Here is a 22,024-nt window from a genome sequence, read left to right as displayed (position 1 = left end):
TGGACACCATTTTGTGGAACTTGCTCATCATAACCTCAAAAAATTCCCTTACCCGCTGCACACCTTAGTCATCAGTAGCTTTGAGGATTCAAGAATTGTTTTCAAGACCACAGTGTAATCCTCTCTAGCAAAAACGTGGAATGAAACATCCCCTGTGTAGAAGGGTATTTGGCGTTTCCACTTCACGAAGCCCTTCGCCACGTGCCTTACCTGGTCATGCAGCTCTGTGAACAGCTGTGTTCCCGCCTGTACCAGTCAGGCTTGCAGGTCAGGCACTGGGAGCTGCGCTTTCCGGAGCAAGTCGCGCAGGTTCTGTGGCAGGCAGAACAGCGGCCTCCATCGCTGTCGCTGTAATAGCCATCAGGACAGGTTTCTGAACACGTGCCATCTGCCGATACAACAGAAGGGATATCATCACTATTGGGGGAGAACCTTTATTTTTCTATGTCTGGGCATGCCGACCAATCAAAAGCAGGAGCACAGCCTCGCCTTAGGCTGATGGTACATTCACTGTCTCTCGCCATGCCTTCTCCATTCATGATTTTGTTATTCGCGTCGTACCACCAACAGCCGCAGTTCTTGGTGGTAGGACCCACACAAATGTAAGGTATTATAATTATTATAATTCTCTAATAAATTAAAGATAATTTTTTCTGATTTAAAACACATACCTTTTTTGCTCACTTTTATTTTGGTGTGAATACTGCTAGCAAAGAGCATTGCTACCTTATGAAAAAGTTCAGAGGCTAATATTGTGTGTGTGTGTGTGTGTGTGTGTAGGGGGTATTTGTCTTATGTTTTGGTGCCTTTTGGACAGCATTAAAAATATATGCATACACCAGTGGTCCCTAGTGAATAGTTGTGCACCCTTCTGTTGACTTCTGGTCACCACAATGCTGTGTGTATTCACTTTAAACGTAAGGAGTAACCACCAGTAAGTAATAGAATGCCCAGTTGGGGGATCCGATATTAGAAAGAGGTGGCACCTCAGACGCCTGCCTTTTTGGTTACCTTGCGGCTATGACATATGAACACCATGATCTGTCACCAGCCCACATGGAGATGCAAAGTGAAAAGACGAATGGGCAAAGGACTCTCATGGTACACCTATGACAACATAATAGTTAGGCAAGGATACACCATTTCAGATTAACGGAGTACAAAGTGAAGAAAGAGTGAAAATACAACAAAGTACCAGAACAGAAGAGATGAAATGACATCCTGTGGAGCGAGAGAAGAGAATGAACTGAACTCACAGGCTGGAGAAAAAAGATGGCTGGCGAGTGCTTACAATGTTTTAATGCAATCTGAAAGCACACACTTGTCTGCACTTAGAAAGAAAGACAGTAGCAAAAATAGCCTAGCCTCTTTGAAATCTATGGGGGAAAATGTACAAAACAGCTATTCTTCAAGCAAGAGCAGTGTATCTTTGCAGGTGAGATTAAGTCAGCTGAAACTTCTTAAAATAATTATTTTGATTTCTGAGGGCCACTTAATAAGTATCGATACGCCTCCCACCACTAAATGTTTAATGATGCCCTTTTAGAAACGGTCCCATCATTTGTTAATCTGAAAATTCAAGACATTAGAGACAGCATCTGCTAGCAAATCTCAAAGCAGAAGGTGGCATCCAGTTGTAAGGGCCCCCTGGCAAGGTGTATCTTTCTTTCTGGACCTATCTGGGCAGAGCAAAAAATGACAATGAAAAATAACAATTCCAAGCTGTCTGAGGGTCCTGCCCCTCCCACACTATTCCCTAGTACAATTGGTACTGCTTAAAATGCATTATCGGGAAGTCTACTTGGGCTACCCCAATCTGTATTCATGTTATGCTTGCATATGTAGACCTTACTCTTATGCTGCTCTGTTTGGGGCAACCCAATGGCCACATTAACAAGGAGCATCCTAAAAGACCTTTGTTTGAGGGATGTGTGCCACAGATTCCCACAACTAAAGTTTGTAAACCGTGACCTGAGAAGATTTGACCTTCTAGCCTGGTTTGTGAACATGGAGCAAATTGACTCAAAAAATGGTATGCACTGAAAGCTAGATTTTCTGATTTCAGTGAACAAGGAAGAGCGTGGTCCTAGGAAAATAGACCATCAGTAAGGAGTTATCTGTCATTATTATCCTCCGAAACACAAGCCCAATATCTTATGTGGGTTAATAACATGTACTCATGGTCTTTGCTTGTTAAATATGGTCTGCATTTGCTGCCATTAAATGCCATTTTAGCGAAAGGGGAGGGAATAGATTATAACGCTGTATGTTGAGTATGTGATCAAGGGGTTCTGGAAGATCATCTCATTCTGTGCATTTTTCCGTATGTGGCCTAGACTCAGAGCACAAACTCGTATCCCAGCTCTTAAGCACTTTGCTGTTTCTCTAGAACCCTCGCGTTGTATCTGCTTAGCTGTTGAGAGGTTTTTAATTTCACCTTTTAAGATTAGGAAACGTAAAATGTTGTTGCTTTTTTCAATTTTAACATTTTATAGCTGAGATTTACTTTCGAAATAAAGCTGTTTCTGCCACTGAACTCTTTTTCCTTTGCAGTTTATGCGATCCTGCCCCACCTGTTTAATTTTTTAATTGAGCCTCATTACAAGTTTTCCAGTATCCTGGCAGTAAATCCGGCAGGATAACGGCAAACTGAAATAACGGCATCTGCACTCGGTCCTGTGGAATATCTGCACTCGGTCCTGTGGAATATCTGCACTCGGGTCCTGTGGAATATCTGCACTCGGGTCCTGTGGAATATCTGCACTCGGGTCCTGTGGAATATCTGCACTCGGTCCTGTGGAATATCTGCACTCGGTCCTGTGGAATATCTGCACTCGGTCCTGTGAAATATCTGCACTCGGTCCTGTGGAATATCTGCACTCGATCCTGTGGAATATCCATCAGATTACGAGTGCCTGTGGTAACTCCCCAATCCATGAAGTCCAATAGGACTCCATGGGGGACTTTACTGGTATTACTGGCGCCTGTAATACCGGCTATTTTTGCCAGTAGGGTGGCAGAATGACCTCCAGATCTTAGCTGAAGGTTATTCCTCCACCCCACTGGCAAACTTGTACTTGACCGGTCCGGAAACGTGCCGGTATACAGTAATACTGGCAAGTTAATTCCTCACCTGCCAAGTTGTAATGAGGCCCAATATTGTTAGGTCAGGGAAAGTCTTGTTACATATATAAACATATGTACTTAATATGCTGCAGTAGTCATGCATCAACTATCAGCTGTGCTTACAGAACCAATGAATCAGCCATGAGATACTCACTGAGGAGGTAATGTTTGGCGGGACAGCCGAGGCAGTCGTGGTTTGTCGGCCCATGACAGCGGGAGCAGGTTCTGTGACAGGGTTTGCAGTTCTGCGCCTCATCCAGATACTCTGCCACCGAGCAGTCTTTATGCATCACACAATGCCCCTGGCTGTTCTTCAGCATGTTTTTCGCGCACAGTATGCACTCTGTGGAAGAGGAGCACATCTCGCAGGCCTCATTACAATCTGAAAATTAAAATAAAACATTTGGCACATTTACTTATGTTAGCATGTCTTAATGTAAGGTGCTCCATCTAAGTGATCAGGAATGATCTGTAATCATGCACAGAGAAAACTGAAATGTTGTGAAGCGCGTCAGTTGTCATTACTTCATCAAAGGCTAATTCCACATTTGGAAACACATGTACTAGAAAAGGGTCATTGAGCAAAGTCAGAATGTAAATTCGGATCATTCTTCATCTTTCAATTAGCAAAGTTGTAGAACATAAGAAATTTCAATCTACCAGTTTACACATGTTTCTACTGGATTCGGTTTCAGAATGTGGGTTTTCCGACATCGAACTGAATGTATCCAGTAAAGACAACCAAGGGGAAATTCTATTAGTCGGGTAGAAATGCCAGTGGAAACCAATTTAACCATTAGACTCCATTACCCTGTTCTAAGACTCAATTGGAATGCTCTCTGTAGCAGTTGAATAGAGTCTAAAAAGCAACATTCTAGAAAGTGGATCCAGTAGAAACCATTAATAATTGTCTATGACCTTTTATAAATGATGGTCCTCAATGTTTCCCTAGTGGTAATCGCCTCACCATTATCAAGGTTGTCAAGAGGGCAAGGCCAACTAGAACTTCCACCAGGGTAAGGAATTAAGTGATATTCTGCAGATTGCGTTGAGGACAGACATGTGCTTTATATCTTGAGATGATTTATCTGAGCCAGGGTAGTTATTGAATCTAATAGGGATTCAGTAGAGGTGATCAGGGACACCTCTCAAACATTACACTTGGGATGCGTCTTCCATTATTGATTGTGTCAGGACCTACTACCAATTATTACACACTTTCACAATACCTGCTACTCCACATCCTATTCAGGAATATTTATAATAAATCACATTGCTTTGGCTAGAAAATGGAAACAGGGAATGCTTGAGCAGACCCTTAGTTCTCCAGGAGGTCACTGAAGCGAAAGGTGCACTGGCCACTGGTGAGGCGCCTTGCCCAGACAGGCTCACATTTGAAATGTATGAAGCTTTATAAACCCTGTTGGCTGTCAAGCCGCTTTCACTGTATCAGTTCTCGCTGATGAAAAGAATAATGCTCTCTTCCACTAGGGAGGCCTACATATCAGTGTTTCCAGTCATTGCCTTCTGGTGCAGACGTAATGGTGAACATCGGTATCCAGTCATTTTCTCGAAGCTCAAACCTCCAAATTCAAATCCTGAGAATACATACTTTCGAAAAACCATTCTTTCGAATAGTCATTCCTCCGAAAAAAAATTGAATATGATATCTAAATGAAGGTAAGTATTAGTGCATGGCTGGGGCCAGGGTTAGGGTTTGGTTGGGGTTAGGGTTGGGATTTGGGTTAGTTTAAGGGTTGCATTAGGATTAGGGTTAGGGTTGGGGTTAGGGTTAGGGTCAGGGTTGGGGCTTGGGGAGTGGCGTAGGGGTTGGGGCGTTGGGGGGGAACCAGGGGTCAAGTCCTAAAAATTAAAGTGGGGGGACTCATCAGCAAACGCAATGGGATCTGACGTCACCAGAAATTAGCATATCAAGGTGAAATATGCACATTTCATTAAATTGGCTTTGCATAACCACCCAAATTAAACAGGACAAATGGCATTTGCCTTTCATGAACTCAACACACACACAAACCAAGAGAGGATATTTTTTTCTAATCGTTTTGTTGAAAACATTTAAATGTGTACATGTTTTAAACCTCAAGAACAAATAAAAATGTTTTCCCTGGGACTTGCAGTACCGAAATGGGACATTTCACCTACAGTTTGTTATTTTTGATCAGGTCATACAGTGCAGTGGTGAAGTGTCCAGCCTACAAACCTGACGACTGCAGTTTGATTCCGAGGTCTGCTTTAATTAATAAATTCCAAGAGGACATCCAAGGTTTCTCTCTTTGCTGGGGGGACTGAGTCCACCCTCTGAAAAAAGTGGGGGCACTCCTTCCCCCTGCGTATACCCTCGACTTGAGCCCTGTGGGGAACCCCCCCAATATACATAAAAACTTTAAAAAGTTACAAGGGGTTGGCCAGTGCTGAAATTTCAGCACTGGACAGCTCCATGTAACGTTTTAAAGTTACAAAAAAAAGCATTGAAATGCTACTTTTAACATGTTTTCAATTGAAACCAGTCCATGTCTATTGTCGATTGATTGGTTTTGAAGAAATGCACTTTTGCATGTTAAATATAGCTTATCAAAGCTTTTTTTTTTTAACTTTGTTTTCGACGGTTTTGTGATTCGAAACTTTTTTTTTGAGAAAATCACTATAAACCGTGAATATTTTATTCTTCACTTTATTTCTGGAGGAAATCCAAATACATAGGTTTTCCAATGTACAAATAAGAATCATTGCCCTGATCTGGGTCAGTTAGCTCTACAACTAATGTATGATTCACCTCACCCAGGTCCTACACAATTAGCACCTTAATAGGCCAGACCTCATGTTCCCTCTCTGTTGGTAGAGAAGGTTCTTTATCTAGGCCTAGCATCCACAGGTTTGGATTCTTGGCTTTTATAGCCTGAGACTATGACGATCGCCATTGCCTTCAAGAACGCATGATTTGGGGGCACTAGTGAGCTAGCTTCAGGTGCTCACCTTCCAAATCCTGTTACAAGAACTTCAATAGCAGAATTTAGAGGGGATGGAACTGTGCAGAGCCGGAAGGGCAAGCAATTCTCTGCATCACCCGCCACTTTGTTTCTTTGATTGGCTGTAGAGAACCAAAGCCTTGCCTCCATACAGCTGAGCCTCTTTCCCCACTTGAGACCAAGTCTCTGTCAGGGAAGTTGACGGGTCATGTGCCAGATACCTCCCTGTACCACAGACCACATCATCTACATTGGCGGCGCTACAGCTGACCAGGCAGGTGTCCTATGGTCACTGTGGCTGCTGTGTGCCAGCCCATTGAGTTTGCCAGTGCCTTGCTTTGCTCCAGGTCTCTTGCTGCAGTGAGCGTGGGGGCAACTACTATCTGCTCCACCTGGTTTTCGGGGAGGGGGGGTGCTATCCAAACAGAGTGGCTGCTCATGAATATTTAGGCCTCCGGCTGTTGATCTAGGAGGAAAGCCTGCATCATAGTATGGAGTTCCTGGGTAGGGTTTCCTCTGTGATCACAAGTCGCTGCACAACTGAAGGATTCTCACAAAACCCGGAACCCCAATCCCAGCCTATAGCGAAACCTCAATCCCTGATCAGCTTAATCCTCCAGACTAGTGGACAAAACCCTCCCTCACATAGACTGAACACTCACAAACGTCAACCCAACTCTCTGGGTCAAGACCTCAAAGAATAATTTACGTCAACAGGGGAGAAATTAAGTCGAAGCACAGAGATCAATAATTATGTCAACTCTCAAACTAACACCCACAAGGTCGTGTATAAACGTTCAGTTGCGTGGTGCTTGGCACACCTTCACTCTCAAATGTAGTTGGACACAGTAAAGTCAGAAACGTGTTGGATAGATGAGGAAAAAATGTGTCATAGTTAATCCAGTTGCAATTCCGAGCGTGATGGAGATCATATTTGGTGACTGCGCAATGACTGCAAGCTTGGATGTGAATCTTTCTATTTGTTGTGTTCTGTGTTTGCAAAAGGATTCTGTGAAAGCTTCACAAAGGTGACACAAAATATATACAAGAGCACCCTGGTATCAATAGGGACTTTGAGACTCAAACTAAAAGAGCAGAGTGAGGTCATAGAGACGGGACCGCTCTTGGTAGCTATGAAGTGCGGTCTACTGAGTGATACAGCAGGACATCAAGTGTGTTGTCATGCACATGTTGCATCACTTGAAGTAGAGCCTGAAAAGTAATTTACTCCTAAAGATTGTAATAGTGGTTGATACAGCAGGTGAATCATATAACATAAATCATTCATGATCACCTTGCTGGGAGTTTGACTAGACAATTACCCAAACATTTGCCTACAGCTTTGTTCCCTACCCCCCACAATTGTGTCATGGGTTTACTACAGATAACACGTAGTTGCATTAGCATGAATGCCCTTATGATTATCATAGAAATGTGTTTTATTCTTTCCAATGACACCATATGGGCATGGAGTATAGCTCAGGGGCAACGCTTTTGTGTTGGAAGCGAAACAGCGCATACCAACACAGGTTCGAATCACGGGCTGCGCTTAGAGACTGCACTGTAGTAAGTGCATTAAAAAAGTTGAATTCAATAATTAATGCATGAACTCCAAACACACTGTGCTGTCAGCAAATATCCTTCCTACCGCACAATAATGTTCTAAACTCCCCTCGAACTTTGCCTGGAGGGTGCAAGGCTTGGTGTTATCCATCATAGGGCGAATGATTCCGTTTGCTGGGGCCTTAGAACAAGGTTGCCAGGTGTGGCTAGAAAGGCCTGCCTGACAGGCCATTCTGGGTCACGGTTGTGGTCCAATATGGGATAGTTTGATGACATGGGTACACTAAGCTACTGGTAGTGTTTACCAATGTTACTGGCCCTAAGTGTTTAAAACCTACCACCTGCCACTCCTTGTCCCAAAAATGTGCCACAAGCATTAATTACACCGTTCATTTTTTTTTAAGTAAGAAACTGCAGTTTGCGAATGTGTGCCACTTTTATTTGGTGCCCAGGACCATGCTTCGTTCTGAGGGGTTCTCATGCGGGAGAACTGTAGCGCGTCATCACCGCCCACAGAGAGGTCCACAGGTAGGTGTGTATTGCTCATCTGCGATGCTGGCCTAGAAGGACTGCTCGATGCCGGATGAGACATGCTCCAAGGTATATTTTAGCTCCACAAAAGGTATGTGCAGGTCTGGGGCAAAGGCAACATCATATCACTCTATTTCCGCATTGATGCATGCAGGACCAAGGATGGACTGGTAGCCAAAAGAAGCCCTGGAAATCATTTTTCAAAGTGTGGCCCCATATTACACATGTTCAGCAAGTCCAAGCCTATCCCTATGAGAACATTTGGAAATAAACTATGTTGCCACACAAAAAGAGGCCCAGGGTGCAGAGGCCTACAGGGAAATATCCAGAGTTCTCTATAGGCCAGTCTATCGCTCACTCGACTCTCCTCCCAAGTCGTCATCCACAAAACTTGATTTTTAGATTATGCATCTCCTAAAAGTGTCTTTCAATAAAATATTGTTAAAACGAGAATCATTTTTACAAACATCAAAAAAACAATGACTTCTTACCACATACTAGATTTTTTAAAAAGCTTTAAACATATCTGCCAAGAAAAACTTCAGGTTAAATTATTTAAAATAAATGTTCCGTGCTTATGTGCTGTTTTATTAAATTACGTCAGAGCTCACATTACATTAATTGATTTTTATCATCATCAGATATACCAGTGCATCCTACACTCTGCGAACCCTAGAGTTCTTAAAATGGGCAGTAAAGTGATTTTCGAATACCCTTTGAATTACAAAATAAAAGTGCACACTATTTTCTACTTGAGCAGGACGAAAAGGGCAAAGATGCTCTTCTAGTCCTTTGCTTTTAGAAATTGGTGTGAGTTCTGATCCACAAGAGGTGTCTTTAGAGAGTCGGCCACATAGAGTGGGGCGTAAACCAACTCATTTGATTGAGCAAACGTAGACAACCTCTACTGATGTTTAAGTATGAATTTAGATGATAAGTAAGGGGGGGTTGTTGTGGAGTAGGTATATGTGAAACTATTGCAGTCACAAGGCTATGTGGAATATGGAATGGGGTGGGAGGATGTAGAATGTGGGAAGGGTTTTCAGTTCCGTTGTAGTATGTTAATAAAAGGAGTAAACCAGTATATGCAGAGTCGGTTATCCTGTTTAGTAACTGAGAAGAATACAGCAATGACGTGCACTTGAACGAGGTAAACATCTCCCATTGATCTTTGGTGAATTGGACCAGGTTTGTCAATGGTTCCAGAAGAATCCAGATTGCGGCACCAGTCAATGTAAATATCTGGTGTTGTTCTGTCATTAACATGGTGGCAATGTTAGTCCATGGCAAAGGGTCCTTAAAAGATTAGGGTCCTGATCCTGTTCAAGGAGGAAATGAATATCAAGTGCAATAAACAGTTTGTTGTCACAATCGCAATTCCTATGGGTGCCAGGTCACATGACATGAAGTAGACCGTTTAAAATGTATGTGAGCCCCAGGTTGGGGACATGGCACTTTATCCCAGCACTGCCAGCAACACATTACTGTGTATTCCAATGACAGTGGCACTTTTCTTTTAAAAAAAAGAAAAAAGTTCGGGTTGGAAGTGTCTTTTACGTTTTCACACAACAGTACAAGGTTCAAGCTCTGCAGAGGAGGAAAGGGTTACTCTTCCAATCACTAATAGTCTCAATATGGCTTTGTACAACCACACTCAGCACTTCCGGTGTGCAGAAAATAGCTCTCCTAGGTCTGAGAGAATGTATATCCAGAAAATTGTGAATGACCACGGTGGCGAGTGCTTTTGCTTATTTTATGCAGATTTGTATAGGGAGGATGTGATCCTGCAGTTGGAAGAGTTGGATGCGTTTTTTGAAAAGATTGATCTTCCTGTTATATCTGAGGAGGGTAAAACATCTATGGACAGTCCTGTTACTGTTGAGGAGGTTACATTAGTGATTAGGGATCTCACTAGAGGGAAGTCTGCAGGTATGGATGGATTGACTGTAGAATTCTATCAGGAATGTATAGAGATATTGGCACCTATTCTATGTAATCTGTAAAATTGTATTCTACAAGAGGGGAGGCTGTGTGTAACAATGAGGGAAGCTATAATTACAGTGATCCCGAAACCGGGGAAAGATGTGACAAGATACTGTAATTACAGACCTATTTCCTTGCTTAATGTTGATATGAAGATTTTCACTAGGATTCTGACTGTTCGCCTTAATAAGTATAAGGGGGGTTTGATCGAACGTGATTTATGAAGAATCGTTATGGGTATGATAATATTAGAACGTTGCTGAATGTTTTGGACTTGCCAGATTCTGTGACCGATGATGTTTTACTTATATTTCTAGATGCTAATAAAGCGTTTGATAGGGTGAACTGGAGGTTCTTAAATTACACGTTGATGAAATTAGGGTTTGGGCCTCTGTCTGTTAGGGCAGTTCAGTCTTTGCAGATGGGAATAACAGCCAAAGTGTGGGTGAATGGTGGATTTTCAGAGTCATTAACACTGTTTAGGGGCACACGACAAGGATGTCCTTTGTCCCCTCTGATGTTTAATTTGGTATTTGAGCCTTTGTTGGCGTATATTCGGCAACATGGAGGAATTAGAGGTTTGTGTGTAGGGGATGGGGAACTTAAGGTGCTGTCATATGCTGACGATGTTGTAGTCGTTTTGAGTAATCCTGCTGAGGGAGGAGTCTTGTTGAAGGGCATATTTGAGGAAGTAGGTAGGCTGTCTGGCTATCGGATTAATTGGGGGAAGAGTGAGGTGTTGCTGGTAAAAAGATCACCTATGCAAGAACAGTTGTTGGATTGGGATTGTAAGTGGGAAAATGTCAGTGTTAAATATTTAGGCACACATCTTATCCAGGATGTTGGGAAATTGGTTGAGTATAATGTAGACGAACTTGTGGTGGTCCTTCGGAAGGATATTAGGAGATGGGAACGTTTCATGTTGACCATTTGGCCTAAGATTAACGCAATTAAAATGATTTTATTGCCAAAAATCTTGTATGTTCTTCAGTCTTTATCCTTACTTTTCACAAGGAAGGTGTTGCAGCGGCTAGATAGGTTGTTTCAAGATTTACTCTGGGGAGTGGGGAAAAAGGCTAAAATTCCTCGTTATATTATGGCTCGCAGTGTCAAAGATGGTGGTTTTGGCTATCCGGTCCTTAAAAACTATGCTAATGGTTTCCTTTTAAAGAAGGTGTCTAGCTATTCTGTTAGTGATCTGCACAAGCTGCCTTGGTGGGTGCAGATTGAGGGGCAAAACATCCTCCCATATGACATTAAGTGTTTATATTCGTTTGAAAAGTTGCCAGGCAAAATGCATCTGTTGAAGACAGTTTTGGCGACGAAAGTGGCATTGATGTCTCTAGTTGTGGGAAATGAGCATGGGTTGTTCATTTATAAAGAGGCCTCCCTTTGGCACAACCCTGGTCTGCAGATAAATAATAGACCATTGAATTGGAGGAGTTGGATTAGCAGAGGTATCTTGAAAATTGGGGATATTTGGGGTGATGGCAGAATGGTTCCTTTTGGTGGGCTCGTAGAGAAATTTGGATTACGAAATAGAGAGTTGAGGAGATACAATGATTTGTCGTGTTTGGTATCTGAAAGGATTCGGATGCTGGATGCTCCGCTATTGCGGGGGCCTGGGGTTCTTAATCTACTGACCTGTGGGTCTAGGAAAGTGTTGGATTATCTGTGTGCTATGCGGTTGGACGTGCAGTGGATCGATTCGTGGGACAAGCTGAGATTGTCATGGACGGAGGAGTTGGGTAGAGAATTGACATTGGTTGAATGGGATAATGACTCGCATGTGTGATTTGGGTCTGGTTGATTGTGATAATTGTTGGGGTTGTGGGAAAGTGAGAGGTACGCTGATTCACATGTTGTGGAAATGTGAGAACTGTGGAACTGTGAGAGGGTGGGGACATTTTGGAGTGATGTGGTTGCCCCAGATTCCAGAGAAGTCCGTCGTTCAGGACCTCAGGGTAGGCGTTGAACAATACAGATGTACGATCTATGGCCTCCTGCCCAACTGCTAAACTTAACTCTGTAACTTAATAAAGTTCCGGCATCCTGACTGTTCCTGCTATGCGTCGTTCACTTACTTGAAGTCCCAGGATGCTCACTTCGCATATTACAAGTTCCTTGAAGCAACAACGGATTTAGGAAAAGGTAAGAAAAGGTTTTCTTTGTACATGTGTATGCATGCATGCAAGGGTGTGCTTATGTATATGCATATCATGGAATGTGTGAGTGCGTAGACGATGTATGGGTGGCTGGGTGTGCATGAACGGGTGCATCTGTAAATGACCATGTGAATGCTGTGTGAATGTGTGTGCAATGCCTGAATTACTTACTGGTAATCTTCTTTACTCCTAGTCCTGCTCTTTCTCGTCCCTGTACTTGTCTATAAAGCACCTTGCCTCATACATGAGTACTTGGCTGAGGAAGAGGGACGTGGAGGTAATGCTGGGACAAGGAACTGATTTTGGGGGTTGGAAGAGGAGAGTGGGAGGGGAAGTGTGAAGAAGGTGGGGCTGGACGTGGTGCGCTAAAACGGAATGGGTATCCATGATAAACCAGGTATTGTTGATGTGTGTTATTAGTGGCTAGACCGTCATTTTGGCACAGCCAGTATAGCCATTTCTTACTGTAGCTTTACGTTTGTACTAGGTATCTCTGATAAAGCAATCATGATAAGTGTAATTACCTGGCTAGACTGGCATTTGGATGCAGCCAGTCTAGTCATTTCTTACTGTGCCGTAGCATCTTTTTCTGGCCATCTATAATGAAGTAAGCATCTTACGTGTTATTACATGTCCAGACTACCATTTTGGTGCATCTACTTTAGCCATTTCTTACTGCGGCTTGACATTTTGTACTGGCTAGCACTGATAAAGTAATCATGATACGTGTAATTACCTGGCTAGACTAGCATTTGGGTGCAGCCAGTCCTTACTGTGGCATTGTATATTTTTCTGGGCATCTATGATAAAGTAAGCATGACAAGTGTTCTTATGTAGTTAGATTGTCATTTCGGGGCAGCCAGTCTAGGTATGACTTGCTGTGGCATGGCATTTTTTACTGGGCATCATCAATGCTACAGAACACTTTATAAGGGTACTTGTTTGGCATACATTGTGCAGCCAGTTTTGACATGTTTTCTTATGGTGGCATTGCATTTTTAATAGCAAAGTGCTAACATAGCTCAGCGGACAGAACGCTTGCTGCTGCGGTCTATCTGTGAACCAATTAGGCCTGTATTTTTCCGAGGTTGATAAATGAGTACCATCTTCGGTTGGGATGATAATTGTATGTAAATATGTGCCATGTACAGTGCTGTGGCAAAAGCACTGTCTAAATAACACATTTTTGGGGCTATACTTTTCATATAATGACAAAACCTGACATGCAGCCATAATTGGCATAATATGGAAGTAACTGGCCATACAATGCTGAAGTGGCTCATCTATGGCAGTGCCTCGGCCTATGTTGTACTATTGGGTCTAACTCTGCCATATCATGACCCCATCCATGGCATATGAAGGCACCACAGCTGTTAAAAGGAGGTTGGTATTTATAATATTCTTGTCTGCTTTAGTAACTATTTGGTATTTTAAAATGTTTACATTTATGTACTTTTTTATGCACGAAAGCCACTTCTGGTGATGTCACCAGGGTTAAAGAGGAAAGACATAATTTCCTGTGATGTCATCAGGTCTGCAATGTCACTTCCACTACTCCTGGCATTTTGGTGAATCAACGTCCTTGCGCAGAGGAATAATACATTGGGAACATGATACTGTCATATAAAAATATAACACACACAACATGTTAGTGGAACAACCTCATTATAGGTTCTGCTAAAAAACATTGTAGAAGATCAAATATTTTGAAGTACAATCCCAAATAGGGTAATAATTCACTTTTTAAACATGTTGTGTTTTCCCATCGATGAGACAATTTTCAGAAGACTCCAAGCTTATCATGCACACAATAACAGGTTCAGTGATTCTAATGGATTGGTAAATACCTTGACAGTCCCCGGTGTCCTTCTCGTAGTATGTCCTTAGTGGACAGGTGGCGAAACACTCTCCGTCGTAGAGCACAAAGGCACTGGCGGCACATTTCTCGCAGTCACCAGAGTCCGGCCCGTTGCACTCTGCGCAGTCCGAGTGACAGCTTTGGCATATGCCAAGCTCTTCGTAATACTGAGCGGGGCAACCTTCCAAGCAGTGACGTTCGTGCAGAACAAAGCTGGGGCTGCACTCTAAGGGAAAACACAGTGAGCAGACAAGTTTACACACAGACTTGGAAGATGCATAGAAGTTAAATGACAGTTCAATCCATTAATTGCCATGTGATATAAACGTTCCTATGTCTCCCAATGACCTTATTGCGAAGTACTTTATAGCAAGGGTTTCCAAAGACGGAACATTGGTGTTGGTCGCTGTGCAATGTTGCTTGTTCATTTCACCCAGACACGCAGTCAAGAAACCCATGAGAATAACAAAAGATGTAGAAGAGGGCAGCACTTGGAGAGGGATTTGGGGGTTTATCTTAGTTAAATCCCAGATATTTTCGAAATAAATATAATTGTTCTTTTATAATGCGCTTAATACCAAGGAGTGGTTTCTAAGCGCAGGATTGGGATTCAAACCTGTGTTGCTATGCGTTGTCTTGCACCTGAGCTATCCTTCCTCCCCTAAAGCTAAAACGGACAACTTTCTTCTTAGTATAAAGCATGCAGTGAAAACTTGAGCAAACACTATTAGCCCATGAAAGAAATGTCTTAGGGAGTTAGCCATTTTGTAGCTTGAATTATTACCATGTGGTGCATTGGGATATGACTATGTATGGTACTGCCGCTTCTGGAATTACTCCATGTGGAAATACATGCTGCTTCCAAGTACATCAGAATTAGGTACAACAGTCACAATTAGCTCAAATGTTCACCACTATGCAGCCTACGCCCCGGACTGGCTAACACTGACAGCGACAAGGGGCAAAGCCAACTCTGCTGATCCAGGATAAGTGCGGAGTATGGTGCGCGTGATCCTAGACTAAACGTCATTTCCCTGTTGGGGCAATTAGAGGATTATTGGCTGAAATTGAATGGTAACATCCCTGTAATTATCAAGTTTCTGAGCATAGAATCCTATGGATCGGAAAGACAAGTGCACCAGCCGCAACTCCAGTATGGCGGGATGTGTGGGTTTCTGGGTGCTAAGATAATGAACAGTTCTGGAAAAATAAGATAGCACTATTTTTGGATCCCTGATACATTGTGCATTAATGTATGACATGTTTCATCATAATTATTTAGGGAATGCCACTAGATACGGGCTACTTAATTTAATCTCTTGTTTTACAGGTCTGATAAAGTGCTCACAAGTTTGCATCACAAGTCAGCTGGTATATGCACATTGGACCCCCAAAATCAAAAATTTATCCTCACGGAAAAAATCATGATCAGCTGCAAAATGGCATGAATTTGGCTACACAGACTTTGGCCCAAATATCATTGACATTGCGCACAAACCTAAGCATGTCTTGAAAGGCTCTTGCACCCGCACATCCATAATGTGACATATCTCATTGCTTTCTCCAGTTGCCCGCCTGGCATTTGCTGATTAGCCACAGCAACAAAGACACCCCCATTGGGGAACATATTTCTGGCCCAGGACACGACATAAAAGACATGAATGTGGTGATCCGGATTGCAACTTTAAAATACACAGAGGTAGGGCAGCATTTGAAATGGAAAGGATGGTGGGATTAAGGACTCTGCATTCAGGTTTAAATAGGGAGAAGGCATTTGGAGGCATTGTTAAGAAAAGTGGCACATTTCACCATGAATGCCGTCACCTTGTGGGACTATTTTAAAGTAACACGGCTACCACATGGGCTGAAAGAAACCCCTTTGATTATAAATTAGATATGGTGCATGAGTAGCTTGATGGGAATCCAGGGGATAAACATACCTTTCATGTTAATCAGTTTACAAAATCACATCATACTGATTCCTAAAATATTCCAACCCATTTGGGAGCCTCATGGATTGATAATAGTATCATCAAATGTAGAAAGTCCACCTGGTCCAATTCACTCACAAGAAAAGTGATCTCATTGGCAGGCGTATGCGGAAAAGTGAAAGAGTAGCAGTGAGGTCCCAATACCCCAAGTGTTAGTTGTCAAGACATGGAAGAGAACGTTAACACCAGCATTACATCCCATTTAAGAAAAACCTACTATGTTTTCTGAATTAGTATGTACAACATAAAGCATTGATCGAGAGTGCCCTTGTTCTTTCTGAAGCCAACCTGTAAATCATTGATTACATTATTGGTGTCTGCCCAATCTTGGAGGTGTGTAAGGATAACCTTTCCAAAGAGTTTTCCCAAACTATCCAATAAGGATATCGGGTTCCTCCCACCCTTTTTGTACAGGGGAATTATCACAGCCTTACACCATGAATCTGGAATGAAACCCTGCCTAATGATGGCATTAAAAACCTTGCACAAGACTGGTGCCCAGACACCCGCCTCATCTTTAAACAAATCTGCTGAGATCAGGTCTGGCCCTGCCGCTTTACCGCGTTTCTGGTGTTTTATGGCATGTGCAACCTCACCTACGGTGATACATAGTAGGGAAAAAGCTTGGGGAATGCCTACACTACAGAAGGAGGAACACTGGTCTGTAGAATCTTGGTCACCAAACAGATTTGAAAAGTGCTGCCACCAGTCCTCTGCATTAATACAACAATCAAATGTTTGGTCACCCTTCAAGTCCTTGTCTGTAACCAGTTGCCAAATTAGCACGTTGTTTTTAGCTTGTAAGGCGTCAGCCAGGGATCTGCATCTGTCTAGCACATATTCATTTTTTTCCCCATTACTACCTTTTTATATTCAGAGAGAGCCTGGCGTAGGTTCAATTTATCAACCCCCTCCTTGGCCTCTACACAGGCTACTAACTTCTTTTTGGCTAGGCAACACTCCTCATCATACGACTTGTTTTTACGAATTGCCTTCTCCTTTACCTTCCATGTATGGATGGAGATAAGTGGAAGGATACTTTTCCAAAATAGTCGGGTAATTAGCCTCACTGTCACATGCGGCCTCATTATTACTGATGATTGACGCATACATTTCTGGTTTGGTTTTGTTTTCTAGAACTTTAAACCATTTGGCTGATTTGCGGGCATGGCCGTCTATGTTGAGTACTTGACTGTGTTTTGGCCCTTGGTGTCTCTTATGCATGCCCCTTCTATCATTGAGGCTCATTACTAAAGGGTAATGGTCACTCTCTGTTCTGACCTGTACGTTGAAGTCAATGACCCTTGCCCAATCTGCAGCTGAAATAAAAAGGTAATCTATGAGTGACGACCCAAAGAACAGACAAGGTGACCTCGGTGGTTGGTGATCTAAATCTCCAAAACCTCTGGGAGCATTGGAGGGTATCTGGGAGGACCAGAATATGGCCTGGGACATTCTGGATGTAGTGGCTGAACCCCCAGTACGAATTCACTGTCACACGATTGATTCTGCCTGTATATTTTTCAATCAAAATCTAAGAGCATGTAATAGGCGTGTTCAAAACGATCAGTCGGCTAAAAAAATATTTATCGGCCACAGTGGGTCATCAGGGGGCGTGGCCTGCAATGTTCTGCAAATGGACAGAAAATAAATCCTCCTGCGGTGCCAACACAGCGCCCTTGCTTGCCTCAGTCAGAGTTGGACAGCAATGGTAAAATCGGCAGTATTTGTTGTTCCGTTCTGTCCAATTTAGGGTTTGGTCTAATTTTAGGAAGAACTTCTGCTGAAAATCTGCCAATTTTTACTTAAACCTCAGAAGTGGGGGTAACAATTCCAAATTGACCCCAATCATTTTTTTAAAAGTTTTCTTAACAGTACAGAAGGCAAGTGCAGGAGCATCCCTTCACTACAGTAAATAACGTTTTTACAATGGGCTATGCCGGTGAGGGGGATGAAAAGGTGGACATCTCCGATGCCGCCTTTAGCACCTTACCCGTGTGAAGCATAAAAGGGTGCAAGTGTATGAAAGGAATGGTATGAAGAGTGGTATGAGCCACTAGTGTACATTACCAACTTCCACCTTCCCAATGAAAGTGGGAATGGCTGAAAATAAATGTTTTAAAATACCCTTTTAGGTTAACCCCTTGTGGAGGTAGTATTTCTAGACTTTCTCTGGCGGAAATTCCAGAAATACCATCTCAGCCATTGGTGAATAGGACAGACTTTCCAGAAATACAACCGCAGAAGCGTTAACGTCCGACTGAGTTGATTTTGAAAATCTGTCCAACTCTGAACAAGGCCATACATATCAGTCTATGGTGCATATGATTGTGTCAATCAATTTGTCCATTGCTGGGAACCCTACTTTGTCACGTAGCATGCTTTTGGTGGATACTATGCCGCGGTGACCCTCATGTGCGATGTCCACGATGTGTTGAGGGAGTATTTGTATTTTGTATTTATTTATTTATAAAGCGCAGCCAGCCCCAGGGGCATACGGGCGCATAAGTTAGATCTGGTTACAGTTACAATTGAAAGCAGTCAATAAGGGTTACGTTACATTACAGTAGCAGGTAGGTACAAACTTAGATATGCAAATGCATACATATATAGTATAGTATAGGTACATTAATTACAAAGTGTGCCGGTGGCAGTCAATCATGCTGGGGGAGTGTTGCTGGTATGACAATCCGGTCTCCAATCAGTATTAGGAAAGATGGGGATATGGATAGTTCCTCTTTTGATTTTGCAAGCATCTTGAACAAATGTCCGTCCACCGCTTGGTTTGCTTGGAGGGACTCTCCCGCTGACTTCCATCTCCCATTTCCAATGCATGATGCCACGAGTGCTAGTGTTGCGTCTTCTGCCGTGCATTTTGTCAATTCTGCCATGAGGATGGCTGGTGGAACTGCATGATGGATGATGTAATGTATGTACCCATCCGCATCTCAACCTGCTGCTGTGGATCCGGCAAGCAGAGAGAAGAAATCCGCTGGATTCTCACCCTCCCCTGGTTTGTGAACATGGTATACTTGTATGCTTGGAGGAGTAACCCCCATCTTGCTATTCTTGGTGGCATTTGTTCAGTTGGCTTCCCATATATCGTGACAAAGGCCTGGTGGTATGTTATTATTGTGAAAGGTTTTCCATATAGGAACATGTGGAAATGTTCACATGCCCACACAAATGCCGCGGCCACAAGAGAATGTTTGGAGTTCTGTTTGATCAGAGTTGAGTGTACCTCATAGACTACTCACACGTGGTGTTGTATTGCCAGCTCCAAAGCTGTTCCCAAGTGAATGTCTGTAAAATCTGGGTGCTGCAGACCTTGGAATTGGAAGGGGTACTTTGAGAAGCCATTTTTTAAATTAGACTTGATTGAAGAAGTCTGAAGCTATTAACATCGACAGTAGCACTACTAAAGCCACACTTAGAGGAGGCCTCATTTGGGATCACCGCGCTCTCTACCCGGGATTATATGGTGGTGAAGAAGTTATGTGAAAACATTTTTTTCCCCTGAAGAAAGTTCAAGCATTGAGAAGCTATAAAGAACTGAAACATGTCGGGATATGGTTGTTTGTGAATTTACACTGTTTAAATACATAGTGCTTTGTAATTGTTATGTATGTGTTGAATTTTACATGTTGTTAATTGTGATGTAAATTATCCCATTAGGTTGCTGTTATACCCAACATGTGGGTCTAAATCTTGGGTCATATTGTATGTGTTTTTAACAAGTTTTTTAGTAGTGTTTTACCGATTTTGGAGAGTTAAAATAGTCAAATTTATAAGAATGCTTTGTGTACCAAGTCCATTTTTTCAGGACCAACGGTTATAGATCATAATTAACAACCTTTGTTAGACAGATGAGACTTATTAGATTAATTGTTATGCACCCTTTCTCCTTTTTGTATAAATAAATAGGGCCTCCTTTTCTGCCTATGAGTATCTCTGCTCAGCCTCCGTGAGGCTCTTGCTGGCATGTGAGACGATTTTCCTTTGCGTATGTTCACTCCCCTACTACTGCGCCAGTATTGCTCCAAGCCCCACAGGGGTGGCGTCAACTGTGAGATCAGTTTGTTGGTTGGCATCAATGTAGGACATGCACACAGCTGCAGCCATGCCTCTACTTATCCTGTCGAATGCCTCCTGCTGTGACGGGCCCCATTCAAAGTTTATGTCTTGTTTTGTGATCGTCCAGAGGGGCGCACTGGTGGTGGAAAAATCTGGAATATATCTGGTGCAATAACTCGCTAGCCCCAAGAATGATCTCACTTGTGCTATGTTTACGGGTCAGGGTGCATCAGTTAGAGCACAGATTTTGTCTGGGTCAGGTGGAATTCCCTTTTGAGAGAAAATGTGGCCAAAGAACTTGAAGGTCCCATTGTCGAAATCACATTTCTCTTTATTTAGGGTCAAGTTGGCATCATTTAGGGCCGTGCACACTTTCATCAGAGTGGCATCTTGAGTTTCCTGGGAGCATCCAAAGATCAAAATGTCATCACTATAGTTGATAAAATGCGGTATGTGACGGTTGATCTTGTGTATCTCCTCCTGAAAAAAAGTCTGCCACTGATGAGATTCCGAAACTCAAACATTTATAATGAAACAGCCCTAAGTGCATGGTGAATGTCGTTATGTAACAGACTCTTCACTGAGTTTGATATGATGGTATCCTTTATCGCGTTCTAGGCGGGAAAAGACTATGGCTCAGTTCAGAAGATGCATCATGTCAGTGATGCGTGGTGACTGATGGTGTTCTCGACGAATTTCTTGATTTGGCGCTCGCATGTCCAAGCACAGTCTTATTTGTCCTTCTGTGCTCTTTTTGGGTACTGGGACGACTGGTGAAATCCATGGCGTAGGCCCTCATGCGGGCTCTATGATGACTCCCTCCATTAACGCCATCAGTTCCTTTTCAACTTGATGTTGAATGGGATTCCTCTAAAATGCTGCGCAATGGGCTTCACCATTGGATCGATGTGTAGATTGATTTAATGTCCTTTGTGCTTCCCAATACCTTAGAATAGACGTGGAAAGCTTGATGCCACTTTGGCAGCTGGCGACATGCATTTGCTTGCAATAATTTGGCACAGCATGTGAATCAAACACATTTGGACAGCCGACTTGAAGGTTAAGATGCATTTGCTTGCAGCCTCTGTTGCGAGAACATGCACTGTTATGTGATTATGCTTGTCTTTGTGGTGGCACAAGGTTTTGAATGCGCCCAGGCATAGAAGGGGTTCTTTAGCCCCGTAGGCGTAGATTGCTACTTGTGCTTTTTATAGTCTCGGTTTGTTCTTGAACTTCAGGTATTCCGACTCTGGCATTGCATTGATTGTGGCCCCAGAGTCCACTAGGAACTCAAACTCTTGCTCTTGAATGGCCAACGGTAGTGTGGGACAGTGTTCTGATGCAGTTAGATTTCCTAAGGCATACAAGTGCCCTTTCTTTTGTCTGTCCATGCTAGAATGAGATTCTGACTCACTGGTGGATGGCGTGGAAGTGTAAAGTCTGTAGATCCTCCTTCGGCCTTTTCAGTGGCCATCCAGTGAAGGCGAGTGTTTTCCTCTTGTGTGGCATCTCACCTTGTGATGTTGCCTTTCGAACCCCTTCGACCTTTCTTCCCTCTGGTGTCTGGGTGGATTCTATGCCGGTGCAGTTCTTGTTCTGTCAAATTGGCTTTCATTGTTTTTGGATTTGGACACATAGCTCGAAAGTGGTCTTCTCCCCCGCAGGATGAGCATATTTGACCAATGGCCAGGCACGACCCGTCATGGGGAAAGTCATATCCGCATTTAAATCACTGTCGTTTTTCTT

At 42.9% G+C, this 22,024-nt stretch overlaps 1 protein-coding gene across 1 annotated transcript in view; it reads right to left on the bottom strand.

The window, feature by feature from the left end:
• The window catches only part of PCSK5 (proprotein convertase subtilisin/kexin type 5), a 1,619,480-nt gene that overhangs the window by 102,853 nt on the left and 1,494,603 nt on the right, over positions 1-22,024 (bottom strand). The window contains exons 31-33 of the mRNA XM_069625842.1: positions 14,203-14,439; positions 3,281-3,508; positions 211-388 (exon numbers count right to left, since the gene is read on the bottom strand). Coding sequence (XP_069481943.1) covers positions 211-388; positions 3,281-3,508; positions 14,203-14,439 — 643 coding nt within the window. The remainder of the gene's footprint in view (positions 1-210; positions 389-3,280; positions 3,509-14,202; positions 14,440-22,024) is intronic.

This window comes from Ambystoma mexicanum, chromosome 6p, assembly GCF_040938575.1.
Source record: "Ambystoma mexicanum isolate Mex_15411 chromosome 6p, UKY_AmexF1_1, whole genome shotgun sequence".
In the NCBI taxonomy this organism is placed as follows: domain Eukaryota; kingdom Metazoa; phylum Chordata; class Amphibia; order Caudata; family Ambystomatidae; genus Ambystoma; species Ambystoma mexicanum.
This window is presented reverse-complemented; position numbering and strand designations above follow the sequence as displayed.